This window comes from Schistocerca serialis, chromosome 6, assembly GCF_023864345.2.
Source record: "Schistocerca serialis cubense isolate TAMUIC-IGC-003099 chromosome 6, iqSchSeri2.2, whole genome shotgun sequence".
Classification (NCBI taxonomy): domain Eukaryota; kingdom Metazoa; phylum Arthropoda; class Insecta; order Orthoptera; family Acrididae; genus Schistocerca; species Schistocerca serialis.
In genome coordinates this window covers 208938861-208957473 of record NC_064643.1, presented here as the reverse complement: position 1 = coordinate 208957473, position 18613 = coordinate 208938861, and the positions used below count along the sequence as shown (strand labels likewise).

Below are 18613 nucleotides of genomic sequence, written 5' to 3'. Positions count from 1 at the left end.
GACTATACGTGCTTAACAACTGAAAGTTATACTGAAACATGTGTCGAGTCATGTGTAGGTCACCATGCCTGTCGGACAGGGAGCCACAAACCCCGTCTCCAGCGAAATGTAGTAAAGGCAATCGTTTTCCAAGGCGCGGGTACAAAACATAACCACGTGCATAGAACATCCTCTGGAGCTTTGTAAAAAAAGTGCTGCCCGGTTAGCCGTGCGGTCTAACGCACGGCTCTCCGGGCGGGAAGGAGCGCCTGGTCCCCGGCACGAATCCGCCACGCGGATTTGTGTCGAGGTCCGGTGAGCCGGCCAGTCTGTGGATGGTTTTTAGGCGGTTTTCCATCTGCCTCGGCAAATGCGGGCTGGTTCCCCTTATTCCGCCTCAGCTACACTATGTCGGCGATTGCTGCGCAAACAAATTCTCCACGTACGCGTACACCACCATTACTCTACCACGCAAACATAGGGGTTACACTCGTCTGGTGAGAGACGTTCCCTGGGTGGGTGGGGGGGGGGGGGGGGCACCGGGACCGGGGGCCGAACTGCATAATAACCCTGGGTTCGGTGTGGGGTGGCGGAGGGGTGAAGTGGACTGCGGTAGTCGTCGTAGGGTTGCGGACCACTGCGGCGGGGACGGAGCCTCTCCGTCGTTGCTAGGTCCCCGGTTAACATAACATAACATTGTAAAAAAAAATATTTCGGATAAGTCCGCAGCACTATGACAGTGTAGTGCATAAGAAAAACTATGAATATTCAAGAGAGGACAAGGAGCACTCGTTACAAGAACTGGTGTTTGAGCGTTTCGAGGATTCTCGATACAATTTACAAGATGTGCATCACAGAGACCTACTACTTGACTCACATCAAATTGCGCGTGACACAGTAACAGTCATTTCAAGGGATGCAGTGGATGGTTGAATAACTTCAAACAGTGCTACAGAACTGGAAGACGTAAGACAAATGTCAAACAAAGCGTCAACTTGGCGACGCGCAGCAAAGTGCGGAAACAGTCAGAAACTTTGTAGATTTGTTTTCAACTCCGATCAATCGAGATTGGAAGAGGAAATGCATACGAAAGGTATCCTGGAAATTAGAAGTACCAAGAGAATTGTGTAGCCAACGGCCTTGCCGCAGTGGTAACACTGGTTCCCGACAGAACACCGAAGTTAAGCAATGTTGGGCTGAGCTAGCACTTGGATGGGTGACCATCCGGTCTGCCGAGCGCTGTTGGCAAGCTGGGTGCACTCAGCCCTTGTGAGGCAGTGTACGGAGCTACTTGATTGAGAAGAAGCGGCTCTGGTCTCGGAAACTGACATACGGCCGGGAGAGCGGTGTGCTGACCACATATCCCTCCATATCCGCATCCAGTGACGCCTGTGGGCTGAGGAAGACACGGCGGCCGGTCGGAACTGTTGTGCATTCATGGCCTGTTCGGGAGGAGTTCAGTTTCGTTAAGAGAGCTGCATCAAGATCTACTGACATCAATGCAATAAATAACTTTCCAAATAGTTTACCATCAATATTAACAGTCGGCATAGTTGTTGAAAGGTGGCTACACTGAGCCACAGCGCCAGAGATTGCGCCAAAAGAGTTTTATTCCGCCGCCTCCACTGGCAGTGCTTGTCGACAAGTCGTGGTGGAGAGTGCTTGCTGAGATGTAGTGAAAAGTTTTTGTCGAGAAGTCGTGGTGGAGAGTTCTGGTTGAGATGTGGTAGTAGAGTGCTTGCTGAGATTTCGTAGAGAAAAGTTCTTGTTGAGATGCTGTAGTAGGGATTGCTTGTTCCATGTTGTGTGCAGTTGTCTGATGGGATAGACAGCAGATGTTGTTGGAGATATTGTAATGATCAGAGTGCTTTTCGTCAATATATATGAAGGTAACAAAATTCGCTGTTTTTTTCCATTTCATTATTTTAATGTAGTAAATAATGCGTCATTACAGGTTCAGTCAACAAAGCATCTGGCTTGTGTTCTTGTATTAGAGTGTAATTCTGGTTTTCTTGCGCAATTATAGTATTTCTATTTTTTTAATTGCTTCAGTATAAATGGTATTTAAAATTTCTTGTCTTGTTGAAGAAGAACCGTGCCAGATGTGTACGTTGAATCACACTCCCACACACAGAACAATTACACTTGTGTTTTGGTTTCGTAGGTTTTGTAGTTGCTGGGGACTTAATTAATTAATTGTGTTAACGGAAATTTTCTTTCATTCTTTGTTGTTGTTCTATGCAGTCAGATTGCGTACAAAAACTAGTCAGGGCCAACCGTTTACGAGACTTCGTAATCGGACATACAGCGACTGAAAATTAAAAAAGTATTTGCATTTCATATTTATTTAATTAAGCCCCCATGCACGTGGCGACCGCTGCTTCGGATCGTCCCTTGGAATTCTTCTGATTGTAAAAATAGTACACAGTAGTATTGTTGTAGTAATTTGTAGTTTAGTAATTGTAGTCTATATTGCATGAGTAGATTTGGTAATTGTCATTCTTTTAATGGTATTTTGCAAAATTTAATTTTTGATGTCTTGTATACAAGTCTGACAATTTTGTGCAATTGTGAAGGTTCTAATCGTTCGTTAGGCGTGTCTGTCGGGAAGTATTTCGTGTGAATGGTATTGTTGGAGATAAAGTGTCATTTTTGTATAGTGACGAGTTTTGTATGTTTTGTAAATGATTACGCGATCGATGTAAAAGGCGAAAATGATGAATAGTGAGAATGACGAAATTGTTGACATGGCGAATTCGCCAACACAGGAGAACAGTATGATGAATAATGAAGTAGAAAATAATTAAATAAGCAGGGAAAATAGTCCAGAACCATTTCAAAGTTTTTCACAATCAAAAAATTTTCAGAATACGAGATTAATGACAGAAGATTCTGGAATAGTATCCAACACAGATAGCTTTACAGCTATGACGAAGGAAACTGGTTTTGCGGGAAATGTTAGGGGCGAAAAGAATTCCGAACCAGTTACTATGGAGCGGTTGATGAGTGCTATATTAAATTTGGGATCACAATTACGATCTGAAATTAAAACTGATATGGAAGCAATGGCAACACGGTTAAGCTCACGAATAGGGACATGTTTCGAAAACATGAAAGATGAATCAAAGAAAGAAATTAGAGAAGAAGTACAACCGATTTTGAATGCTCACAATAATAGTTTAATTTCAACAGAAATTAGACAAGAGGAACAGGACAGAGAACAGGAAGAAAAAGATCGCGTGATAGTACAGAAATTTTCAGAGTTAAATTTACAACGTGCACACGATAAGGAAGAAATATTTGGAAGAATCGAGGAATCAGTACCAAATGACAGGACAAATAACTTAACGCAACAGTATGAACAGTTAACTACTAAATGTGACAATACCGAAACCCGAGTCGCGACACTTACGGAAGACGTAAATAAACAGAAAGAAAAAATAGGTTACTCATCGGAAAGAGTTGAGGAGATTTCAGATAAACTGACAAGTCTTAGTTTAAAGGGGGACAGAGATTCGGATGATACAGCTCCATTACCATTTTCAGAAACTGAAGAATACCAGAACATAAATAAGCATGTTGAAAATCAGGGAAAATTTAATGATCGCGTTAAAAGGGGATTTGAAGCATTACAAAAGCAAGTCAAACAAATTGAAGGCGAAATCGTAGGAAAAGACAGCAAAAGAAATTTAGAATCACAGATAGCAAAGGGATTTGAAGAAAATAATTTATTTCATTTACGAGATGCAAACAAGAGAGCGCCAGGCGCGCGAACTTGACAATAATCGACATTCGGACTGGAGGGACAGACGCGGTAGGTCTTTGTCGCCACGAGGCGAAAACTGACTATAAACACTTCTTGACTGTTCGGAAATTTAAGATCTTTCGCAATTCCAAGAATGACATACATCCATGTTCACGGTTAGATCAATTTATGTACGCACTTCCACTAAATTGGCCACTAAGTCACAAACTAGAATATATGTGCGGCTATTAAAGTCCTCAGGGGATTCACTACACTAAGTGAATATGTGCCGTAGCGTGCATAGGGCCCCGAGCTGTAGTGGTGCTATTTCCCTTTTAGTTTTCTGCACCGCTGCCTATTCTTTTACTATTCTTTGCATCTGTCAAAACAACTCTTCGACTATCAATCTATCTAGAGAATCGTTAAAAAATTTACCGGATATGACTATTTTACCCAAAAGTGATTTCGGAAATTACCGTTTGGACTTACTATATTTTCTGCAGCATTCATTCGTAGTTTAAACGAAATTTTACCTGTTTATCTTCGTGACAATATTACTTCATATGTTGACGATATTCTTATTGCTAAACATTCTTGGAGTGAACACAACAAAATTTTGGATTCATTATTATATATCTTTGCAAGAGTTAGCATTACAGTGAACTTGGAAAAATCTCAATTTGGTCGTTCTCAGGTGAAATTTCTCGGTCACATTATTTCTACAGAAGGTATTCTTCCTGATCCAGAGAAACTAGACGCTATCCGTAATTATGCTGTACCTACCACAAAACGTGACGTTCGTAGTTTCCTTGGTGTCTCTAATTTTCCTAGACGCTTTGTTAGATTGGACAATTTGGCCATACCTCGTTTTTGCGAACTATCTGGAAAGTTCTTTTTAAATCAAAATCGGTCGACAACTCTGTTTGGTTAGTTTGTATTCCTGATGTGGGTTAATAAACTGATTTGGTATACGCATTTCAGTTATGCACACTTTGGTCCCAGAAAATGCTTTCATAAATTACGAGAAAATTGCTACTTCAGTAATATGGAAAAACGTATTCGATCTGTTCTTACCAAATGCAAATTATGTCAAAAGGCTAAGCCGCCAACTATTTCTCACAGAGCACTGTTGTTTCCTATCATTCCAGCGAAATTAAAGGACATGGCTGCAGTCGATTTGTTCGGTCCAGTGGTTCGTTCTACTAATGGTTTTGCGTACATTTTCGTAGCAGTGGAATTAACATCAAAATATGTGTGTTTTACACCTTTACGCAAAGCAACAGCTCGTTCAGTATCTAACGCTTTCATCAAACATTTTCTTAAAGAAGTGGGTCATGTTGATAACGTTATATCAGATAATGGATCACAGTTTCGCTCTAAAATTTGGCTTCGTATTCTACGGCGTCGTAAAATTAAACCAATTTTCATTTCACTTTTTCACCCTCAATCTAACGCTTCAGAGAGATGGATGAAGGAAATCAATAAATTGTGTCGTCTTTATTGTCATCAGAATCACAGAATGTCGGATCAGTATCTTCATATTTTTCGAAACATTCTGAAGGCTTGTGTCGCAAATTTTTTCTGCTTTATAACGGTCCATATAGAATTCGCAAAATTATTCATGATAACACTGTCGAAGTAGAAACTCTTAAATCTCGACGCTCTAAGGGAATACATCATATATCTAACGTTAAAATTTTTGTGGAATGATATACTTTTGAAAAATTTTTGTGGAATGACATACTTGTGAGAAACTAACAGCTACATGTAAACACACAGAGAGTACAAGGATACCGCGCTGTGTTTTGGCGGCGGCACAGACTCAAAGCAACAGTCAAGTCTGCGCGCCGCACAAGGCAGTCGTTGACCGCAAACAATTACTTCCTACGTCACGCGCCTACAGCTGATCGAGCGCTCAGTGCGAATGCGCTGACAGCCGTAAACAAATACACAGTCTAATTTCTCCGAATAAATTCAGTATAAAGCTATAGTGACGTGATAAATTGTTATTAACGTTCAGTATTTTTCAGGATACGGTTGTATAAAATATTTAAGAACTTCAGGTAAATTCTGTGCGCGTCCGACGTAAAGAGGGCTTGCTATCGAGAAATTTTCAGGAAGAATGTAATTTCGAAGAAAAAAGTAATAAACCAAAGAGGTATCTGTTAATTGGGTTTATTTTTCAGGTAACATATTTCCACTTAGGTACGTACTTTAGACGTAATTTGCTGCTCGCGATTACGTGATTTATGCTTTGTGTTTACTGATTTTGACAATGTTTGCTTAATGAACAGGGTGGTTACTTGTGTATATTATGCATCGCTTGGCTGCACTGCTTTTCTACTGATGTTAATTTTTTTTACTATGTGCCTGCTGTGCTTATTTATTTAAATTATAATTGTCACCTGATTAATTGTGCTGACTGTGATTATGTATGTAGGTTACACTTTGTGATTTATCTGCTTGCACCTTTATGTTTACTTATTAAGATGACACACGAACATTTATTTGCTTATGCTGATATGATGATAATGACCTGTTTATTATGTGAGATATATATTTGCTGCTGTGCGTATGGATTGCATATTTACACATTTCTGTTTTGTTGTCATAACTACTCTTCAATTTAGAATATAGCAATGCTGATGTACAGTGTACGAACATAGAGTTTAGGTCACACTATGGTATTAATTATAGATTGTTTGCTTGGCAGAGCCTCGTGGTAGGAATTGTGGTGCTTCCACTTGCTGACATTATGTTCTCCACTGGTATATTTACTCGCTAATGCATGTTTTGCTTACGCTCAGTGCTTTATATTTTAAGATAAGAAAATGAACTGCAGTAATTCGACGAACGACATTAGTACAAGAAACGTCGTAGAAGTCACATGAGCTGGAGGTTTTATGGAAGCTGTATAAATTTATGCTAATAGGAAGGAAGCTAACGACATGACATACCAACACTAGGGTTATACCATTGACAGTTATTACACTGCATTCTTCGTGAGCAATTCAAATAGGAAGTGACACTTGACACAAGAAATACTCCACATGTTTGCTTCTGTTTGCCATAATTCTTGAAGTGGTGTATACGCTGTGAAATATTATGATCATTCACACTCCGTTATCGTACTTAATTACTGAGAGTTATTCGAACTAAAGTCTGTTAGAGGTCATGTATGCATTTCTTTTATTTAATGATGGACAAGGTAACTAAAATGTATTGTATGATTCATAATGAGTAGAAGATTTGGGTCAGATGGATTACACAGAGGTTGTGTGTGAACATTGTGTCTTCGGATTGTATGGGATGATGAATTGGAGTTTGCACTAGGATTTTATCTGTACTTGTTCGAGGAGACTGACCAGAGGAAAGAGTTGTTATGGAAGTGAAATGATATTGATAATAAGGTTTATATGTATCGACGTATTGAAGAGGTATTATTGAGGTATTGAGATTGTGTGAAGTTGATGATTATTGGAGTTTTAGTGGACAAGAGGTACGGTAAATGATATTGATGATAAGGTTTATATGTATAGACGTAAGAGGTATTATTGAAGTATTAAGATTACGTGATGCTGATGATTATTGGAGTTTTGATAGATAAGAGGCAAAGTAAGTGAAGTGCATTTTTTTTTTTGTCGGTCTATATAGAACAAGGAGGATGACGATAGCAGACTAGAACACTAAAGTGGAAGGAAGATTGTCTACACACACTTTGTTAAATCAATAAGCAGTACATACTTTTTTTTTGAAGAGAGGAAGTAATTGCATATCTTGGCTCACTGACAGTTGTTCAGCAACCGTACATTTTGATTTGGCTTGGCAAACATTGGTCTTGACATGATGACTATGACGTTGACTAACTATTATTGACTGTTATACATTGCTGCCACTACTACTTGATACACAAGTTGAACATCAAATTTGGACAGAATTGCATTTACACAGTTAACACTATTCAATTACACAGTAGCACTAATGTAGACGAAAGATGAGTGAGTGTGTTTTGTGTGTTTTCCTTTCCCAATCCCAAATTGGTACCGACCTATCTCCTAAATATTATCTTACTTGTTTGTGGTGGCTTGCACTGACACTCATAAATGTTATAGGTTTACTGATATTTGTGTATTTGTAATAGTTAATATGACAATTATCTGATATGATTTGTGTGTTTGTTATAAATTGTATGTTTAGTGTAAGAGCATTGATAATAATTTTGTAAAAGCAATTGTATGTGCATTCAAACTGTTGTTCTTACCTGCACTTGTTCAACATAATGGGTGCCACTTAGAAACGTTTAATTTCTGCTGATGACTGCTGATGAACTTTCTGATTAGTGATGGTGAATATTATGGACTGTTACCTGCACTTGTTCAACATAATGCGTGCCACTTAGAAATGTTTAATTTCTGCTGATGAATTGTGTGATTAGTGATAGTGAATATTATGGACTGCTGTCTGGACCTGCTCATCATTCCTAGGTGCCACTGATGAACTGCTTCTACTGACATAATGTCACTTGTTGTTGTCTACACCTGTTCAACATTACTAGGTGCCAATGATGGACTGCTTCTACTGACGTAATGTCACTTGTTGGTGTCTGCACCTGTTCAACATTGCTGGGTGCCACTGATGGACTGCTTCTACTGAAATAGTGTCACTTGTTGGTGTCTGCACCTGTTCAACATTGCTGGGTGCAACTGATGGAACTGATTCCACTGAGATGATGTCACTTGTTGCTGTCTGCACCTGCTCAACATGCTGGGTGCCACTAATAGAACTGCTTCTACTGAAATGATGTCACTTGTTGGTGTCTGCACCTGTTCAACATTGCTGCGTGCCACTGATGGACTGCTTCTACTAAAATGATGTCACTTGTTGGTATTTGCACCTGTTGACCATTGCTGGGTGCTACTGCTGGAACTATCAATTACTTTTTTTTTTTTAATCATTGAAAGCATTTCATGTGAACATTTGTATAAACTGATTTTTTGTGTATTGTGTAAACTATTATGTAAAGTCACATGTATGAAAGAATTTGTATTGCTTACTGTATTTTATATATTAGGTTATTGAAAGGTCAGTGCAAAGCCAAAATTTTATCTAATTATGTGATATTTACGTATTAATATTATCTTTCTTTTTGTCTGTATTTTTGTGGACGAATTTGGTGGTATTTTCACCACCAATGCTGGCAAAAATACCATCAAATTCTGGCCTGTGGAGGAAGGGCATATGAAAGGTGGCTACACTGAGCCACAGCGCCAGAGATTGCGCCAAAAGAGTTTTATTCCGCCGCCTCCACTGGCAGTGCTTGTCGACAAGTCGTGGTGGAGAGTGCTTGCTGAGATGTAGTGAAAAGTTTTTGTCGAGAAGTCGTGGTGGAGAGTTCTGGTTGAGATGTGGTAGTAGAGTGCTTGCTGAGATGTCGTAGTGAAAAGTTCTTGTTGAGATGTTGTAGTAGGGAGTGCTTGTTCCATGTTGTGTGCAGTTGTCTGATGGGATAGACAGCAGATGTTGTTGGAGATATTGTAATGATCAGAGTGCTTTTCGTCAATATATATGAAGGTAACAAAATTCGCTGTTTTTTTCCATTTCATTATTTTAATGTAGTAAATAATGCGTCATTACAGGTTCAGTCAACAAAGCATCTGGCTTGTGTTCTTGTATTAGAGTGTAATTCTGGTTTTCTTGCGCAATTATAGTATTTCTATTTTTTTAATTGCTTCAGTATAAATGTGTATTTAAAATTTCTTGTCTTGTTGAAGAAGAACCGTGCCAGATGTGTACGTTGAATCACACTCCCACACACAGAACAATTACACTTGTGTTTTGGTTTCGTAGGTTTTGTAGTTGCTGGGGACTTAATTAATTAATTGTGTTAACGGAAATTTTCTTTCATTCTTTGTTGTTGTACTATGCAGTCAGATTGCGTACAAAAACTAGTCAGGTCCAACCGTTTACGAGACTTCGTAATCGGACATACAGCGACTGAAAATTAAAAAAGTATTTGCATTTCATATTTATTTAATTAAGCCCCCATGCATTGTGTACTATTGCATTAGCCCAAAATAACTTGCTTTTGCTTGATTCCTGACCTGCATATAAAAATGATACGCCTTTAGAGCAGACTTACCCTCCTGAAAAGTTTGTGACATTTTAGTTCATACCACCTGGAACCATTGGGCAAATTTAGCCTCTTGTTTTTTTTCCTTGTCTATAAAATATATCATTGCACCATCTATAGCTGCGTCTCAAAGGTTAGCAAGTTTCAAGATTGCGCTCCACGACACACTAGCTCGCATTCGGTTGCATGCCACCACATTTCATCAGTTCCCATCATCCAGTTACAGGAACATGAGCCCATATGCATTCTTTAAAGAAGTTGATACGTAGCTGAACGTCCTGCACGATTTGTCACTCCGAAGGAAGTCACCTTCGATCTTGATGGTGCGCAGCTTTGTGATCCCCGTGGTGCGTCACTTTTCATTCAGTGTTCATGGTGCAAGTTAATGGGTTATTTTGAACATTTTTGAATGTCGACGTTGGCCATTTTGTGAAGTGTAATACACACATCCTGTAGAAGGCTGATCTCTGCAACTCCCAGGCACTCACTTTATGTCGCCCTCCTGATGCACAAGCTAAGTCATTAGCAGCTAATATTTTTCCTGTCGTAATCACTAACACAACAGTTTCATATAAACTTTTCTAAAGATTGAACTTGCGTCCTCGCACTCAAGGAATTCCCTGTTATGAACTATTGTAGTCATTTTGAGTGAATATATTTAACGTAATTTGTAGCTATGAGCACAGTCTGGTGTTTTTCAGCTAATTTATTTACTTATTACATTTATTGCTGCACAATAGCTTTTGTTGACCGCCAGAGACAGTAACGTATTTTAACTGGACAATAAATTTGATTTGTAAAAACTTAAATCACTTGTAGCTGCCTTAGTGATTTAAAATCTCCACCTGTTTTTTGACCTAGCAGTTAGTGGAATTCTGAGCAGCTGACTGTACCCATTCCACGGTTTTACTATAAATTTAAGTGACGTATTTTAGGTAAATAAATCTGCACCTTGACGAACAGAAGCAGAGGCTAATTTTATTAATAAAATTTGATTTAACTCCCGTAGAGCCGTATAATGCAGGTTTGGATGTTTGTACTATGATGCCTGAATGTTGATAATGACTTTGCCCAAATGTTTATCAATAAAACATTTATGCATCTATATAGCGTCCGTGAACATTATATCATAATATCTGGTTGAATCTGACTACAAGAACTGCATCATAACTTCTTCATAACGGGTACTTAAATAACGTGCCCGAAACACATGTCGCTTCTAGTATTTAAGTTTCCTCATTTTTATGCAGTATGTTCTTTCACTAGTACTATATGTGTACTTTATACTGGTAAATAAGTATGCAACGCGAGATTCATCTTAAAGCGGCTAATGTAACATCATATTTAAAAACTGTTATGAAATCATCGGTAAATAATTTTTATACGCGTAAGTACATATAGAAATATTTTAGGTAGTTTACTCACTGTATATGCCTGCTTCTTTTCTTAAAAAACAAATTAAGACGTTGAAATCAGATGGCATTGGACGTCTTTCTGCAGTTTCTGTGTGTGTTTGTCTTATGCAGCTACCGAGAAACGACGTAAAAAGATTCGAAACTGATTAAGTAAAACAGAATAAATTAGAAATTATAAGTAGGGAGTAGATAAAACGTCATAAATACTCCTGAGATTTTTTTCGATCTGAAAGCACAGGGCCACCACAGCGTCCCTCGGTCAAGATAGCTTATGGTCTTAGAAATCCAAATTTCACGTTCACTGCGTAGAGAGTACTCACCTGGCACATCATCTTGAGCTTTCCTGACGTAAAAGTCGGGGTCAACTTGGTTCGCAACCGTTTCCATTTGTTGCCTCCAATGAAGAACAGATTGTGGTTCAACGGTTCCTGCTCGTTGAAAGGGACTCCTCTATTCCGGAACGAGTCAAAATCTTTGACTAGTACCATCCGTATGAGGTCAGGGTCAATCAGGACGAGCATTGGTTTGGTGAATCCGTATATTCCCACATACCTCTCACCTGAAGAAGGAAAACACAATCAGAAAAAGTATGTTACAATGGCAAAAATACCTGGTGATTGTATTTTAATTAAGAGTCTAGTTAACATCTTTCGTTTATAATTATCAGAGTAAATATTTAGGTAACATTAAAATTCATATGAAATCAAAATTATGAAGTATGTCTAAAAGACACAGCTCCGAACGCACCACTTGATGACGCATTATCCAATAACATAATGAAAGCTTAGTTAACCGATGAGACAGTATGACTTCAGTGGGTATCTCGTGAGACACCAAACTACATGAGACATCAGGAGTCAGGGACTGAGTGAAAGGCGCACACACGTTTTACGACGCCACATTTAGTTTTATTTCTTAATTAGTACTAATCCTGAGGACTTACACGCTCAAGCCAGGTGCTGATTACAGCACATGCAACAGCAAGAACGGTGACCTCTGAACACTTATCTGTGCATATGTTTGACACTTATTGTTTGAATTTACAATAACTGCTCTTGAAAATTGAGGGTATCTCTTATCGTAATTGTTTACATAGTAATGAAAAAAAGTACACACATCAAAAAGTTTTGCATCACCTCGGTTCCGATAGTTCCGAAACTTGTATAGAAAATTGGAATAGAGATCAACATAAACATCATTTCCGCCATTTTTCTTGTTCATGAAAACCACACATTGCATGTTCTACCACCATACAGCGAGACCTTCAGAGGTGGTGGTCCAGATTGCTGTACACACCGGTACCTCTAATACTCGGTGGCACGTCCTGTTGCATTGATGCATGCCTGTATTCGTCGTGGCATACTATCCACAAGTTTATCAAGGCACTGTTGGTTGAGATTGTCCCACGCCTCAACGGCGATTCGGCGTAGGGCCCGGGTTCCCTGGTTCGTTCCCGGCGGGGTCAGGGATTTTCTCTGCCTCGTGATGACTGGGTGTTGTGTGCTGTCCTTAGGTTAGTTAGGTTTAAGTAGTTCTAAGTTCTAGGGGACTGATGACCATAGATGTTAAGTCTCATAGTGCTCAGAGCCATTTGAACCATTTGATTCGGCGTAGATCCCTCAGAGTGGTTGGTGGGTCACGCCGTCCATAAACAGCCCTTTTCAATCTATCGCAGGCTTGTTCGATAGGATTCATGTCTGGAGATCATGCTGGCCACTCTAGTCGAGCGATGTCGTTATCCTGAAGGAAGTCATTTACAAGATTTGCACGATGGGGGCGTGAATTTTCGCCCATGAAGACGAATGCCTCGCCAACATGCTGCCGATATGGTTGCACTATCAGTCGGTGGATGTCTTTCACGTATCGTACAGCCGTTACTGCATCTTCCATGACCATCAGCGGCGTACATCGGCCCCACACAATGGTACCTCAAAACATCAGGGAACTTCCACCTTGCTGCACTCGTTGGACAGTGTGTCTAAGGCGTTCTGCCTGACCAGGTTGCCTCCAAACACGCCTCCGAAGACTATCTGGTTGTAGGCATATGTGACACGTATCGGTGAAGAGAACGTGATGCCAATCCTGAGCAGTCCATTCGGCATGTTGTTGGGCCCGTCTGTACCGCGCTGCAAAGTGTCGTGGATGCAAAAATGGACCTCGCCATGGACGTCGGGAGTGAAGTTGCGCATCATGCAGCCTATTGCGCACAGTTTGAGTCGTAACACGACGTCCAGTGGCTGCACGAAAAGCATTATTAAACATGGTGGAGTTGCTGTCAGGGTTCCTCCGAGCCATAATACGTAGGTAGCGGTCATCCACTGCAGTAGTAGCCCTTTGGCGGCCTGAGCGAGGCATGTCAGCGACAATTCCTGTCTCTGTATCTCCTCCTCCATGTCCAAACAACATCGCTTTGGTTCACTCGGATACGCCTGGACACTTCCCTTATTGAGAGCCCTTCCTGGCACAAAGTAACAATGCGGACGCGATCGAACCGCGATAGTGACCATCTAGGCATGGTTGAAACACAGACAACAAGAGCCGAGTACCTCCTTCCTGGTGGAGTGACTGGAACTGACCGAGCGAGGTGGCGCAATGGTTAGACACTGGACTCGCATTCGGGAGGACGACGGTTCAATCCCGTGTCCGGCCATCCTGATTTAGGTTTTCCGTGATTTCCCTAAATCACTCCAGGCAAATGCCGGGATGGTTCCTCTGAAAGGGCACGGCCGACTTGCTTCCCCATCCTTTCCTAATCCGATGAGACCGATGACCACGCTGTCTGATCTCCTTCCCCAAAAACAACCACTAACCAACCAACTGGAACTGATCGGCTGTCGGACCCCCCTCCGTCTAATAGGCGCTGCTCATGCATGGTGGTTTACACCTTTGGGCAGGTTTAGTGACATCTCTGAACAGTCAAAGGGACTATGTCTGTGATTCAATATCCACAATCAACGTCTATCTTCAGGAGTTCTGGAAACCGGGGTGATTCAAAATTTTTTTGATGTGTGTAATTTCCTAGAGTGCTGGACAGCTAATCACTAGATAAGTGTAAGCGAAAGGAAGAAGTAAAGTGACTCAAAAAATAAAACTTTGTCTATATGCTTACATACAAAGTCAGTTTGTAGGGTAGGAGACGAGATACTGGCAGAAGTAAAGCTGTGAGGACCGGGCGTGAGTCGTGCTTCGGTAGCTCAGATGGTAGAGCACTTGCCCGCGAAAGGCAAAGTTCCCGAGTTCGAGTCTCGGTCGGGCACACAGTTTTAATCTGCCAGGAAGTTTCATATCAGCGCACACTCCGCTGCAGAGTGAAAATCTCATTCGGGTTTCGGCTGTTCGCCAATATCAGGTACAAAGATAAATGTATGAGGTTATGAAATTTTTGTAGGCTCAAAGAATTTAAACTAATGCATCTACAGGGTATCTCAGTTCGTTTCCAAAGATGACAACTTTTTGTGTGTGATTTAGGACTAAGACGAGAGGAATTATTGGAGTGGACATGGGATGAAAAATTATTGAACTTAGATAACATATGTGACACATTAAGTAACGATCTTTACAACAAATTACAACAATTGTTTTGAGAAGAAAATAACTTAAAAAATAAAATCTGGAGGCATGTTCCAAGTGAGTGGCTGAACAAAGTAATCTAACGTTCAACAGTACCAATATTACAAAGAAGTAACATTTAGGCCTACAAGTGAGATTAATGAGGTAAGTGTTGCAGCTGTGATTATACAAAGTAATAATTTTTAACACGGCAAGTGAAACTATAGTAGCTGAAATACTGGAGAAATGTGGCATTTGAGTAGGAAGATTTATTTACAACTCAGTCTGGCTGGGAGTATGAGTAGCATCTGCAGTCAGAAGTGGCGATAAGGGAACTCTGTCTGATCATTCCATACTAAGCTTGGGCAGATGGACCCATCTTTATAAATTTCCATTATTTCAAGATAGTTCAGTTTCCTCCCTTTATCGATCTGTCACATATTTTATGTAAGTTCAATAGTTTTTCATCACATTTTCGCTGTAATAATTCCTCTTGTCTTACTGTTTGTCTTTGGAAACGAACTGAGATACTATGTAGAGGCTCTAATTTAAAATCGTTGATCCTATAAAGGATACTCAAAGGGAAACGAGACAGAAAGAAAAAAATAAGTAACCTGTTTCAACAGTAATCCCCATAACTATTGACACATTTATTCTACTGTTAGACAAGACGGTCAGTGCGTTCATGGAAAAACGTTTTCGGTTGCCTACGGAACCGTGATTATACCCACGAGTGCACCCCTTCATCTGAAGCAAAAATATGGAAATCTCGTGGGGACAGGTAATGACTGTGCGGAGGATGTGTAAGTGCTTCTAAGTGTAACTTCTGCAGCTTAGTCGAAGCAACCTTGGGAAGATGTGGGAGGGGACAGTCCAGCAACAGAATGAAGCCGTTTCGACTACGCTCCAGAAGTTTCGCTGGAAAGAACTTACACGTGCTCTATACAGTGCCGATCTCTCCCCATAAGATTTCCGTATTTTTGGAGCCCTGTAGAAAGACATTCAAGCTCGTCGATTTGTTTCGGACGATGATGTGCACACCGGGGTACAATCATTGTTCCATAGGCAACCGCACACATTTTTCCATGAAGGCATTGGTCTAGTCTCTTAGTGGGATAAAAGTATTAACATTTGAGGCGGTCACTTTTGAAATAATAAACAGTGTACTCACTTATTTCCATGTCTTTTTTCATTTGACTGCTCCTTATACAAAAATTTCACAGCCACACATTTTTATCTTTGCGCCTTATGATGGTGTAACAGCTGAAAACTGGTTTGTAAAATAATAAATATTATAGAAAATTACACAAATGTCTTGCGTGTTTTTATTATATTTATCTATATGGAGGCAGCGAACTGTTCCAATTACTCTGACAATATAATATTGCATTGACTATTGTTCTGTCTGTTCTTGGTAGAAAACTGGAAATCTGTGGTAAGTTCCTGTGGGACCAAACTGATGAGATCATCGTTCCCAAGGATTACACACTACTTAATCTAATTTAACCTAGCTTTCGCTAAGGACAACACACACACCCATGCCCAAGGGAGGACGCGAACCTCCGACGGGAGGAGAGACGCGAACAGTGGTAAAGTAGAATATTTTATAAATTATGAATATATATATATATATATATATATATATATATATATATATATACACTGATGCAAACAAAAATTGCGGCACCAAAAAATAATTAATGTAATGAAGTGTCGGGAATGCGTTTGTCCGGGCCAAACAAGATTATTGTAAAACAGCCCCCGGAATGCTGTTCATGAATGACAGCACATGTCGAATCACCAGATTGACGTACAAATTTAGAGTCAGGGTGCGTGCGATATGCGTGGGATAACCACGAGAGTACTCTCTCTGTCATACAAAATCGCACCCTAGACCATAACTCCAGGTAGACCTACAGGTCCAGTGTATATAGCACGCAGGCAGGCTACAGCGCGTCTGGCTAGGAGTTGACCTTGAAGTAACCGGTTTGTAGTAGTTTTTTGTGTCACTGTGATGCCAACTGCTGCTCAAATGCAGTACGATGCGCCAGAGCCATACGTCGAACATGTTGGTCTTCCCTCTCAGTTGTGGCACATGTTGTTGTTGTTGTTGTTGTTGTTGTTGTCTTCAGTCCTGAGACTTGTTTGATGCAGCTCTCCATGCTACTCTATCCTGTGCAAGCTTCTTCATCTCCCAGTACTTACTGCAACCTACATCCTTCTGAATCTCCTTAGTGTATTCGTCTCTTGGTCTCCCTCTACGATTTTTATCCTCCACGCTGCCCTCCAATGCTAAATTTGTGATCCCTTGATGCCTCAGAACATGTCCTACCAACCGGTCCCTTCTTCCTGTCAAGTTGTGCCACAGACTCCTCTTTTTTCCAATCCTATTCAATACCTCCTCATTAGTTATGTGATCTACCCATCTAATTTTCAGCATTCTTCTGTAGCACCACATTTCGAAAGCTTCTATTCTCTTCTTGTCCAAGCTATTTATCGTCCATGTTTCACTTCCATACATGGCTACACTCCATACAAATGCTTTCAGAAACGACTTCCTCACACTTAAATCTATACCCGATGTTAACAAATTTCTCTTCTTCAGAAACGCTTTCCTTGCCATTGCCAGTCTATATTTTATATCCTCTCTACTTCGACCATCATCAGTTATTTTGCTCCCCAAATAGCAAAACTCCTTTACTGCTTTAAGTGTCATTTCCTAATTTAATTCCCTCAGCATCACCTGACTTAATTCGACTACATTCCATTATCCTCGTTTTGCTTTTGTTGATGTTCATCTTATATCCTCCTTTCAAGACACTGTCCATTCCGTTCAACAGCTCTTCCAAGTCCTTTGCTGTCTCTGACAGAATTACAATGTCATCGGCGAACCTCAACGTTTTTATTTCTTCTCCATGAATTTTAATACCTACTCCGCATTTTTCTTTTGTTTCCTTTACTGCTTGTTCAATATACAGATTGAATAGCATCGGGGAGAGGCTACAACCCTGTCTCACTCCCTTCCCAACCGCAGCTTCCCTGTCATGCCCCTCGACTCTTATAACTGCCATCTGGTTTCTGTACAAATTGTAAATAGCCTTTCGCTCCCTGTATTTTACCCCTGCCACCTTTAGAATTTGAAAGAGAGTATTCCAGTCAACATTGTCAAAAGCTAGAAATGTAGGTTTGCGTTTCTTTAATCTATTTTCTAAGATAAGTCGTAGGGTCAGTATTGCCTCACATGTTCCAACATTTCTGCGGAATCCAAACTGATCTTCACCGAGGTTGGCTTATACCAGTTTTTCCATTCGTCTGTAAAGAATTCGCGTTAGTATTTTGGAGCTGTGACTTATTAAACTGATAGTTCGGCAATTTTCACATCTGTCAACACCTGCTTTCTTTGGGATTGGAATTATAATATTCTTCTTGAAGTCTGAGGGTATTTCGCCTGTCTCATACATCTTGCTCACCAGATGGTAGAGTTTTGACAGGACTGGCTCTCCCAAGGCCGTCAGTAGTTCTAATGCAATGTTGTCTACTCCTGGGGCCTTGTTTCGACTCAGGTCTTTCAGTGCTCTGTCAAACTCTTCACGCAGTATCGTATCTCCCATTTCATCTTCATCTACATCCTCTTCCATTTCCATAATATTGTCCTCAAGTACATCGCCCTTGTATAGACTCCTTCCACCTTTCTGCATTCCCTTCTTTGCTTAGAACTGGGTTTCCATCTGAGCTCTTGATATTCGTACAAGTGGTTCTCCTTTCTCCAAAGGCCTCTTTAATTTTCCTGTAGGC

General features: G+C 40.4%; 1 protein-coding gene and 1 pseudogene across 1 annotated transcript in view; one reads left to right on the top strand and one right to left on the bottom strand.

The window, feature by feature from the left end:
* LOC126484241 (probable cytochrome P450 6a13) overlaps nucleotides 1–18613 on the bottom strand; it is a 97847-nt gene that overhangs the window by 46341 nt on the left and 32893 nt on the right. The window contains exon 3 of the mRNA XM_050107655.1: nucleotides 11590–11828. Coding sequence (XP_049963612.1) covers nucleotides 11590–11828 — 239 coding nt within the window. The remainder of the gene's footprint in view (nucleotides 1–11589; nucleotides 11829–18613) is intronic.
* Nucleotides 1110–1227, top strand: LOC126485674 (5S ribosomal RNA; annotated as a pseudogene).